General features: G+C 38.4%; 1 protein-coding gene across 1 annotated transcript; it reads left to right on the top strand.

The window, feature by feature from the left end:
* The first annotated feature begins 1,971 nt into the window (after positions 1-1,971).
* LOC125177676 lies at positions 1,972-3,807 on the top strand. The gene has a single exon (XM_047879873.1). The coding sequence runs from the start codon at positions 1,972-1,974 to the stop codon at positions 3,805-3,807; it is 1,836 nt and encodes a 611-aa protein (XP_047735829.1).
* Positions 3,808-12,356: the final 8,549 nt, after the last annotated feature.

The following is a 12,356-nucleotide window of genomic DNA, read 5'->3' as shown; positions in this document are numbered from 1 at the left end:
CATCCAAGAGTGTTTTTCACGCTTCAATTTCAATTAACGGCTACTGCATGACAAGCATTCCTAGACTACAGTTTCTGGAATTCCTGTTGCCGCTCACAACATTCCTGCCGTTCCAACACCTGTTCATGCACTCACTCTGTCCTAATGTTCAGATGAAAGTGAAAGGCACCTACGTAATTAGTCCATTAAATATATATGGACCAATCACACGTCACGTTTCAGACAACTATACGAAGGCACAACAATTTATTATTCAGAGACCAGACTTTGTCTCTTTAGTTTTTAGTTGTCGAGATCAAATTCAGCTTTAGTCCTGCTCTGCCGTTCGTGTGTAATGGGTTGTGTGTAATGTTATGTGAAATGTAATTACACACAACACTGTTGTGTGTACTCTTTTGTTTGTGTGTAATGTGGTGTGTAAATTTGATGAACGTTTTAATGAGGATAGAAAAAGATAATTTTTTGAAATTTTATTGATGTGAATTTTTAGTCTTTGGCCAGTAGTCGTACTATTCGACTTTTTATACGCACACGTTCGGTTTTTTCATTATGAGCAGAATTTTCAAACAAATCTCTGCTGGGAAGATGAAATCGACAACTTGTCGACGCAGTTGATATAAAATGATTGGATTTTTTTCGAGTGTGTAAACTCGATACAAAACCAAATTAACTCATTCCAAAAGTTCATAAAATCCAAGTCAGTTCTTTAAATCAATCAATGTCATAGATGAATTTCTGGGAACAACCTTATACTAAAATTGTCAAATAATAATAATAATGAACAGCTTCGGTTTTACCGTCAATGTATATGTATTGAATTGATTCCTGATGCAGCTAGGGTAAATCTATGTTCTCTGTAAATATTCAAGAGGTTCTATAACCATTTAACCCAAACGTGTAATTCAACTTAACAAGCATGACAGCATTCGCAATTAATAGGGCATCTAATCTCTCGTAATTGAAAAATGTCATTGTTGCGATTGCAATCGTTTAAAAAATAATCCTCCGTACTTGGCAGTGCAATATCTGACGTCACTGAGGCAGCACGAGACCAAGAGACAAACTTATGACCGGTATGCTTCCTTCGACTGTGCATGATACAGAAAATGTAATGGATTCTGGGTTAAAAATTCTGTAGACGAGCAAGCAGTGTCTAAACGTGGGCATAAGGCAAGGTGACATCAGAGGGAGACCCATGAAGTGCCCTTAGTCTTGCTCGTGCTCTCGTCCAGTGTGGTCGTTAGGATTGCCGCGTGGCGCCCTAAAGTCTCTCGCACTGCGTGGGTTAGGCCGTCTTTCATGCCTCGCAAGGCCGCTCGAGCGTCGCGTTGAATCTGATTTTGTGGAACAAAAGAAATCAAAAGAGCAGGAATATTTAGGACGTAATAAATCATGAATGCGCTGGACCTTGAAAATTTGTCGCCAGTAATGTTTGCCAAGCTCTACTTTTTCTCATGAATAATACGAGGAATAGTTATATTTATTGTAAAAGAGAGATGGAATATTTTTTGCAATTTTTTGTTTCTACTGAACCCTTAACGAAGGAATATTGAACTAACGACTTCCTCTTCTTCTCTTCTAGAATTCATGCAACAGCCTCAAGTGCCTCTGAAACGACTAAGTGTTAAATTAAATTACTATTAGCACTCGGATCGTAGATTCTGGTGTTGGATGTTCCATTTGTATCGGCGTATTCATTTTACATTATCTTTCCGAAACACTTTCTTTGCTCTAACTTAGCCAAGTTGATTGCATTTCAAAATATGCCGGTTGTTGTCATTGAAATGATAAGAGAATTTAGACGAGTGATGTTGCTTACCAGTTAGAGTACGAATATTGGCTGCCTAATTCTGTTCTCACTTTCATGAGTAATGAATCATTGTGTGCCTAGGGTAATAATGAACTTATGTTTTGTCCCTATATGAAAAGAATTTTGAACAATTGACAAATTTTCATAAGTCGTCCCCGAAAATGCACAGCCAGACACAAAAGTCCTCTCCGGTGAAAGTGGCTGCAGCAGCATCCAGTGTTTTAGCTCCATCGTCGATTCAAACAAAAACAACATCAATTGCTAGTAAACCAGCTGGAGCTCATCCAACTGTCCATGAATCAAAAGAAAGCATCAGTAGGGATGCTAGTCCAAGTATAGCAGTAAATAGTATACCAGGAAAGCTTTCAAGTTCACCCAAATTGGTTAATTCTTTACCAAAGTTACCGATCACCTCCAGTCACAAAACTGAAAGTCAGATCGAGTCAGGAGATCGTCATCAAGACTCGGACTGCTCTAAAGTTTCCAATGAAAGTAACATTGGAACAAGAAATAAACCCAAACAACATGTCCTGAAAAGGAAAGAAAACAAAAAAGTATCCACTGACGTACTAATTGCCAAAGGAAGAAAACCCGAACCGAAAAAAGATCACAACCCCAAAGCCGGTCTCTCCCACGATGTTTTAAAGGCACTTCCAATGAAGGGGAAGAAGGCTGCGAGTTCTGGTGACAGAAATTCTATTCAATCTGCTGTTTCGGCTGTCGACTCGACAATGGTAAACAGCGTTTCGGAAAAATTGGGCCGAAACAATGACTCCGCCCAAAATACTGGTGATGAACCATTTCTACCTAAAACGTCTTTGGTCAATTCCGAAGGACGGCCAACGTCGCCAATTTCAACTATTGCCGAATCCAAATCTACGCCATCGACCACGTCATCTACTGTGTCTTCTACTTCCGTCATGAGCAAGTTCAACATTGCAACGATGTCTCCTTCGTTAGAGTCTGTATATCCTAGCAAATACACGAGCCGGTCAAAGAGAATTCCACCTCCAAACCTAACGCGACAACATTCTCTCGCTGCCATGCTAGGTCTCGTAAAAAGTAAAGAAGCGAAAGACTCTCACACACGACAGAGGTGGCCTCCTGTTTACGAAGAAGAGGAAGGCACGAATGGCAGTGGGGAAAGATCTCACTCCATGTCGTACGTGCCAGGACAAGCGGGTGCCGCCTGCGCCACAAGATACACCCCACCTGTGCCTTTGTATTACAGGAGAAGCTCATGCACGGGGGATCTTCCGGGGGGCTTACTTCTACCCCCACCCAGGGTTGCAGGAGTCATTCGAAGGAAGCCCACTCCTACAGTACAACCTGTCGATAAACGGCGATGTTCCTTGACCCTACCTTATGCCACGCTGTATGGATCTTGGCAGATATCATCTGCCGCAACTACACCAAGTGCAATTGAAGTGACTTCGCCACACCAAACATCTGTGCAGCATCTTGCAAGCTCTTCAGGTTCTGCTCCCTCTCACTATAACACGGAAGCTCAGTGTCCTACGGAAGGTGGAAAATTAAAGAATATCTCCTCAGTCACCCCACTGTTGTCGCCGTCAGCTTTAGAGAAGGGGCCTAACCAAATACCCCCCTTTTCCCCCAATACGTCCGAGTCGGGCCCCTCAAGTAACAATGTCCAGGTCTCGTCTAGTATTACTACGCCCCAGCATCAGTATATGCAATACCCACAACTTATGGCTTCGTTTTTACAGAAAGTGCCTATGAAAGACTTCGGCTCGGAGGTTCGAGCAAGTCTGGACATCGCGCACTTCCTTCAGTCAGCTGTGCTGCAACTTGACGTACAAGACACTACATTAGATGGCATCACAGACCTCTTGCTGTCCAGAGTTCTGGGCGAGAATAGTGATGAACCCACATGCTCCATGGCCGAGGCCAAGAGCATCCTTTTCACAACCGACACTGGTGAGTACCCTAAATTAATAGAGAATTTATCTTCTTTGCTTGATGTAGGGTATTTTTGACGTAATTTTTACTTGGTTGAAAAACTTGAGAATTGTGATTCTGATTCTGTATCAAATAGAAATGCCATTTCGTTCACGATGGAGATACATTTTAAAATTGTCATGAATGAGTTTATTTGGTGTATGGCTTTTCTCAATCCTGGATTCAATACCAGAAATTGGTGCTCAAATCAGTTAAATCCTTCATATTCTTAGCGAAGATACGAAAATATTTTCGAATTTAGGAAAATTTTTGTACCATATCCGCACTGACGAATTCGAAATTTTAGTTACAGTAGTTTAAATGTAGAAGTTATTTCCAATTTAGTGATGTGATGAAAAAGTTTATTAGGCATAGGACCTTCTGCATTCATATTTAGTCAAGACTCAACACAATAAATAATATTAAATAAATAAACTTTTCAATAACGGAGGACCAGAGTCTGCACCTCTGTTTCTTTTATTTTAAAGGTTTCGACCACCCAACACTTCTTAATCGTGCAATCAGTTTCAGAAACGCTCTGTATAATACTTTTATTAAATCTATTTTAAATTGGAAATCTTCGAGCTTCAATATCTAATCAGTAGATTAATTCCATGCCTATAATGTCACGCTAAGTGGCAATTATCTATTCAAGTAGATACGCAGAACATCACGTGGAAACGCAAGTCTATGAATACCTTAAAACAAATTGTAGACGTACCGGTAATTGTAGTAATGATTCTCTTTATAACACGACGATCTAAGGAGCCGAGTTAATTTTCGTGAACAATTCTTCCGAAATCAACGAACGCAATCTTTGCTTCATTTCGTGCCATAGTGCACTTTATGATATAAAATTTATCGGCAAAATTGTGCAATGTCTCTTGAATCGTGGTTTGTCAGGAAATCATTTCAGAGAACTTGGACGAATATTAATTTTTTTCCCAAATCAAAACTACACTCTGGTCAATAGTGGCAAACATTCTACAAATATCATCTCGAAAAATGCAAACGGATTTGGTAATAATAGTTTCCTATTCACAATGCTACTGCTGTGCCTTGCAAAGAAAAAATTTTAGAAGATATGTGCAGATATACGTTTCAGTATAAATTGACTCAAATAGTGACGATATTCAAGATAATGGCGCTGTGCGATTTAAGCGTCTCTGTCGGTTTGCATTAAGTGATGGAAAATTATCGAAATAATCTTTGGGCTTTGTACCATAGCGATTGTCGGAGAAACTTTCCCTCTCCCCTCAGACGAGAAGAAGAGTTTTTGATCCACCCTAAGACTTCTTTCACATTTCCCTACTGTATAGAGAAAAAAATCGCGGTTTTGTTTATTGGGAACTATTAAACTGAATTATGAAATATATTACTTTACCTGTCGAGTTTGAAAATACATTTCTATGTTCTTGAAGATATAATTTTTATGTTCTTCTATGTTCTTGAAGATATAATTTTTAATTAAAACCGAAACTCCATTAAATTGAAAACCAAAAGAGGATACAAAGAGGATTGTACAAAGAAAACCAAAAAGGATACAATTTTATATTCACACAAGATTACGAAAACTATTGGCATTGAGAAAATTTAAAATTTATATTCTTTCTCCACCTGCGCAATCTTAGCTCTAGGTTGTAAAAGTAACCAAAAGTCATTCGTCAAAAGTATAAGTTCTGATGATTGTAAAAGCTCGCTCACCATTCCCGATTATAACATTTGTAGCTGATACAAAAGCTTTTAACCTGCGCAAAAATTGAGCTCGATTGACACTAATGGTACAGCAATAAGAACTGTGCAATTTAAATCTGCGCAAAAAAAAACGTTATAATTGTGCAGACAATGCGGTATGCTTTTTTAATGATGCCATGCGTTTGTGGCTCCGAGGATTCGTTAATACGCCAGCCCAATTACTTTCACGCGTTTCCAAGAAAAATTATTAATGACATTTCTGCGCGTAAACCAAATATTTTTTTGGCGTCGGGCTGGAACTGACCAGCTTCTGTAACTGTTCATCCTTACAGAGCTACCGAATTTGTGGGTTTTGATGTTTCGAATTGATAGTCCCAAATTATGCTAGGCGATAACCTTCAAATCAATCGCCAGCAGTTGAAACGCCTTCAGATATTGTTTCGTGAGACCTGTTTTAATGAGACTATAATCTATCACTTGTTTCCTGTAAACAAGAGGTTCAGGGCGAATGTTTAAATTTCCACGTTTAAGGTCAGATTTTCCAATTTCCCGTAACCCAATCCACCTTCAAATCGCGTATTCCACTTGCCTGGAAGCTGGCATATTTGCTGTGCATGCGTTGCTGACAGAGTAAAAGCGCACTATTTGAATACGTAATATCATATTTATTATTTTTCTCTTTGTAAAAGCTGAAAAAAATGTCGCTGTACGCTTATTGTCACTGATGTGACAATAAATAATAATCTTGCATATATCGAACCACGGAAACGCCGTCAGCAAATTTTTTACATGCTTCTAAGGCCACATACGTGTTCTTGGGACTCGTAGCTTGAAAACTTTAGTGGTGGACACATGAATTGTCTCTCTTATAGATTGCGTTTTTATTTACAATATTCTAAATGGTCTGTCTGACATACGCAACTGTTTGCCATAGAAATTTCTCACCTGCCTTGTGTAGCAAAAGGAGTGGAAGTTATTTACACCCTGTTCGCGAGAGCAAATACGACCTAGAACAAATGAAAAACTCACCTGCTGAATAAAACACTAATGTGAGATAGCTACAAGCGCTTGGTAACAGTTCATTATACCTTATTTCTGCGGCAAGACTGAGAATTGCTTAAAAAATCGTCGCGGCGCGTTCATTTTCCTTGAAGAACTACAGTGTATCTCTTAATTTTACGCGTCTTATTTGAGAAGATTTTTGTTTAAAGCTAAACAAAATGTTAACATTTACACTGAATATTATCGTTGCAAAATCACAAAATAATGCGAATAAAAACTTGCATAGCAATACGGTTATTGGCTCAGAAAAAATATCAGGAAAAACTCGCTAAGTGAGACGGTTAGAAACTAGCAGTATAATACGGTCATAAACTCTTAGAATAATATGGCTGAAACTCGCCGAATTATACGGTTGAAAACTAGCGAAATATCAGCGTTAGAAAATGCTGATAGAAACTTGCAAAAGGTTTTGATAATAACTCGCAGAATACTATGGTTAGATAGAGCGGATTATTACGATTGAAGATGCATTTAAAAATACGGTTAAAAACTCGTAGATAATACATTTAAAAATTCGTCCTAGAAATTATTTATATTATAAATGTAATACTTTAATGATGCATGCGATATTAAAAGTCTAAGACTAATGATACACGCCGTACAGTGAACGTATGTTAAATAAGACGACCGACGCTGTTATTGTATGATTAATAATTAAATATGACATTGTTGGGTGAATATATGTTAACGGCCGTCGCTTTAATCTTATTATCAATATAGGACACACATTCTTGAAAACGCTCAATGAAAAAAGAATTGTAATTCCAGGAAGACGCATTACTGTAAACTTATGTTTATTTAGTGTCTTAACAACGCACTAGTAACTCTATACAACGGAGATTTTTAACCAATTCTGCTTAATGGATTTTTCAGCGGTCCCCCTCCGTAATCTCATAGTACTAATCTTAGCATATACCATCGAAGTAATGTCATCCATCACCTGGTCTTGAATTGGATGACGTGTGTGGGTGTAGCTGCCAAACTGTCTCCCAATCACCCGCTAAATGAACATAAATTATTATGTGATATTTTTATGTTATGTAATAGTATTATGTTAAATATTATATTGTATATTATGTATCTCGAAAGTTAGCAAGAGACTCGCTTTACAATGGAAGGTTAAGACACGCTGTACCTTGTCTCGCGGTTAGTGTATGAATGCCAAATATTGATATCATTGCTTTAAAAACTCGCTTGCTGTGTGGTATAACTAATAATTACCAAAGTATTAGGCTTGACAATTGTACTGAGTTTGGCAGACCCTTTGGCAGACCCGTTGGCAGATTTACATTATTCAAAAAGTTTTATTGTTCCGCCCAAAGCTCACCACCGCCTTTCCGCTTCAAAATCTGTAGATTGAGAAAGTTAAATAATGAAAATATTGCATGGGATTAAAAGCATACGGATCAGTTAAATACATTTGAAGTAACATATCTGAAAGTTTAATAAAATTAGGTCATTGCACAGTCATTTTAATCAAAGAATAATAGTGGAAGGAATCTTCTAATCATATTAAAAATGAAATTCCTGCTTATTTCGTTCATATTTAGCCGCTCTTCTTGCCTATTTTCATCCCACTCCAATGCTGTCGGCTGAAAATAATTTATATTATTAACGATGTCTTACTAGACTCACTTATAGCATCAAGTCAGAGGCTGAGCTTGTAGCGTGGATATGTAGCGGGAACAAATGAATGTCGCTGCACGCTTGACTCGTGCGGAATTTTGGCTTGTAAAAAGCTACGCACAGCCGTGGCCTGGGACTGCAACATCATGAATTACAAGAGCATTGGTGACTCGCCTTAGTGAAAGTTCACATCGTTTTGAATCTCTGGACTGCAATTAGTAGAAAATTGTCGCACCTCTGAGACTGACTCCTAGTATTAATTCTTCACTTCAGGAGCCACTTCAATCAATGACAAATTGTTGCGCGCATGTGATTTTTTTCGGGTTCACTCGAGATTTCTAACTAGCTGAAGTTTGAAACAGATCACGTCACCTCAAACAAATGTCACATTTTTTTTTATTGTGGTCATTGTTCGCACATCGGTGAACTGTTTGCTAATATTAAAGTTTATAGAATTTTTTGCGTGTCGTCCACGATGTACTTGAAAAGACTGACGTTTTTTTTAGCCGAAGCAGCCTTATTACTGCATGTAGACTTACCCTACTCTTTCATGTGAACCATAACCATATTATTATTCATAATTACTTGAAGACTGCAGCGTTCTTAGCAATATAGTTCAGTCGACCTTATATACCATGCACAGCTCCAGTTATGTTCACAACTATGTTTGTGCCGCAGCCATACCAGTGGTCATCATCCACGAAGCTATCCGTAATCCTGCCATCTTATCATTTTACCAGAGACTGTGCCCATAGCTCTGTGCCACAGCCATAACAGAGGCCATCATCCACGATGCTATCCATAATCCTGCCATCCTGTCATTTTATCAGAGACTGTGCCCAGCTCTGTGCCACAGCCATAACAGAAGCCATCATCCACGATGCTATCCGTAATCCTACCATCCTATCATTTTACCAGAGACTGTAACCAGCTCTGTACCACAGCCATAACAGAGGCCATCATCAACGATGCTATCCATAATCCTGCTATCCTGTTATTTTATCAGAGACTGTGCACAGCTCTGTACCACAGCCATAACAGAGGCCATCAGCCACGATGCTATCCATAATCCTGCTATCCTATCCTGTGAGTGACTTGTCTCCGCCGTGCCCGCATCCTTGTTAGCAGCTCGAGATGTCCTTGCCGTCCCGCATAAAACACCAAAATTACTCTAAATTAGAATCCACGGCAGTCCTCTTCATTTTGTCCAAAGAAATTTCGTTCTTTTCAGGAGCAAACTGGAACAACAGGAATACCCAGAACATAAAATTTGCGATGGAGGTCTTATGTACCTTGACTAAAAGACGTTCTGAGGCCGGAATATATCTAGCAATGTAGACTCGAGATTACTCTGCAGTCACTGAGTGAAGTAGCGTTGTTCTCCTTACGGGACTTTATTTTTAATTAAAATGATGTCTCAGAATAAGGTAGCCTACTCCATTTAGAAATTTAGTGTATGATAAATACTTGTACAATGAATTCTAAAGAAATATTGGGGAGTTGTTCTACTTTATGAAAATTTTTCGGAAAACTACAAAAAATTGTCAATCTGAAAATTTTTCACGGCACATGAAGTTTTTTGAAATGAATGGTTAATATACGAATATTTTGGTGTTTGCAGATTCTTTTCCCCTTTTAATCGGTGTTTCCTATTCGCCATCTGGCTGCAATTGAAATGGTGGGAAACTTGTCTTTCGTTTGCATATTTTTCATTCTTAAATATTTTTTAAAATACATTGTGCACCGTATTTAGGTGTAGAATTTGAAAAAAACTATCGGCTTGACAGAAACTCATTTTAAGTAACATAAATGATAACAAATTGCTCGGCAATATGGTTTTTATCACCAGTTTCAGGAATTTGAACAAGATATCAGGATATCTGATAATGTAAATAATTTAACTTGTTTAATAATGAGATTATTAATAAAACCTGGATATGCTCAAACATGATTCTGATAAATTCAGTGACTCAATGAAGGTTTAGTTATATTCCCCTTACGGTCAACAACAACTGAAGCCTCAGTTACTGAACTGGAAATTAAGTTAACATTTGCTGTCAGACTGTTTGCCAGATGCTATCAGCCCGTACCACTCGCTGTCTGTCTGTGTTTGACGTAGTCCGTGTCCATCATTCGTGTCCATCATTCGTGTCCGTCATTCGTGTCCGTCATTCGTGTCCGTCATTCGTGTCCGTCATTCGTGTCGGGTCACAGCGATGGCTGCGACAAAGTGGTGGTGCACCTGAAATTTTAGAGCTTCTTTCTTGGCGCGCTTCCAAGGAACCTTTAATGAGATCCGGTCTTCGATGGCCAAAAGTAACGGCTAGGAGACTCGCGGCCATTCCCATGATTGCACGATTGCATCCACGCTAATCTATGGCAAATAAAATGTTCCACGGTGCGTAGTCTAACGTAAATGAATTCGATGCCTGGTGTCGAATTACTTCCTGTTCCTGATCGAGCGCTTACTGAGATCAGAGATAATATTATCTCTGATCTTAGTCTTCGATTCGATAAATTCTGAGGACTCGATCATCAATTCCAAATAATGAATTTATTTTATTATTTTATTGTTAACCTTTTTTAAGTCAGTTCTCTGGATGATGTCTTTCATTTTCTGATATTGTTTTTTTAAGATCGATAGTGAAGTAAATGAAACATCACAAACTGAGTGTAATAATTCTATTTTGGTTACTTCATTCTTCATAGGCTGCTTACTGCTCATCTACTGATGCCCACAAGACTTCTTAAGAGATTTCTAAATTTAATGGATTCATTTTCATATTTTTTAAATTATGTGATTATTGTAAGAATTTAAAAGCAAAGAAAAGTCCACAAAAATTCATATCTTTATAGAAAACGTTTCGGAGACCAGCTCCATCGTCAGTTCGTAGAATCTAGAATCACAAATCAGAAGTCACAAATTAATACATTGAAAGCGCAGAACAAATTAAAAACCTAAATTAACAAGTAATAGACGGAGCAAAAAAAACTATCTATTAACAATTTCAAGGGGATAGGAGCTAGCAGCTGAATTCAAACTGAGCCTAAGTTTAAAGATGTACAGCTATTCTAAAATGCGCAAATCGGAATTCCCGGAGGTGGAAGCTAACATCCTAAAGTCACTGTCAGAAACAGGAACATCACACTGCTCGGCGTGAGCGCGCACAGCCGAATGAGGTGGGCGCGATAGCAACTGTCTGGTTCTACAACTCCTGCCCTTATGCTCAGAGACCCTGGAATAAAGATTACGTGACGTCATCCCGACGTACGCAGATGCACATCGTGCACAACAATATTGATAAACCAGGGACGATCGCATATGAACAGGGAGCATATCTTTATATCTAAAGAAAGAACCGATTGTGAAATTATTTACCAGCACAATATGAAGATAGACATTTGGGAAGTATCTATTGAATAAGACTTTTAATTCTCTTGACATAGCTTCGGACGCAGGGCCGAAGTATGGAAAAGAACAATAAATAACTTTCCTACTATCGCGCTCAGGGGCAACCTCACTGTATCGCTTCGACATGAATTTCTCGATTTGGGTAAACACCAAACTTGCCGGAAATCCATTAAGCGAGAAAATATTGTTGCGTAAAAATTCAAATTTAGCGTGCATAGCATGGTATGTGGAACAAATGCGAAAACCTCTGTGTAATAATGTTTGAAGCCCATTTAACTTGAATCGGAACGAACAAAAACTAGAGAAACTGGTACTTAGGCCGGTGAAAGTCGGTTTTCGGTACACAGAAGTCAGAAAACGGCCATTAGATTTGATAATATTGCAATCGAAGAAGGACAAACTATTGTTAGATTCAAGCTCCATAGTAAATTTGATAGAATTATGTTGTGAGTTTACGTAATCAAAGAATGGTTTGACATGAGAAGGATGTTTGAAGATTAAAAAAGTGTCATCAACGTATCTGTTATAGAATATTGGCTTAAAATCGAGAGGACAATTGGCCAGCCAAGAAACCTCGTGAAAGCACATAAAAATATTTGCGAATGTCGGGCCAAGCGGAAGTCCCATGCCTAAACCGTAAATCTGTCTATAAAACTTGCCAGCAAATATGAAAAACGAGTTAAGAACTGATAATTCTAAAAGCGATTTAAAAAATTTACGGTTTAAACCACACACAAGATCGTTAATATCTTTAAACAGCGAATTTAGGCAAATTTCAATTGTTTCGTGAAA

The sequence above is a fragment of the Hyalella azteca genome, unplaced genomic scaffold (genome assembly GCF_000764305.2).
Source record: "Hyalella azteca isolate HAZT.00-mixed unplaced genomic scaffold, Hazt_2.0.2 contig47, whole genome shotgun sequence".
Lineage (NCBI taxonomy): Eukaryota > Metazoa > Arthropoda > Malacostraca > Amphipoda > Hyalellidae > Hyalella > Hyalella azteca.
This window is presented reverse-complemented; position numbering and strand designations above follow the sequence as displayed.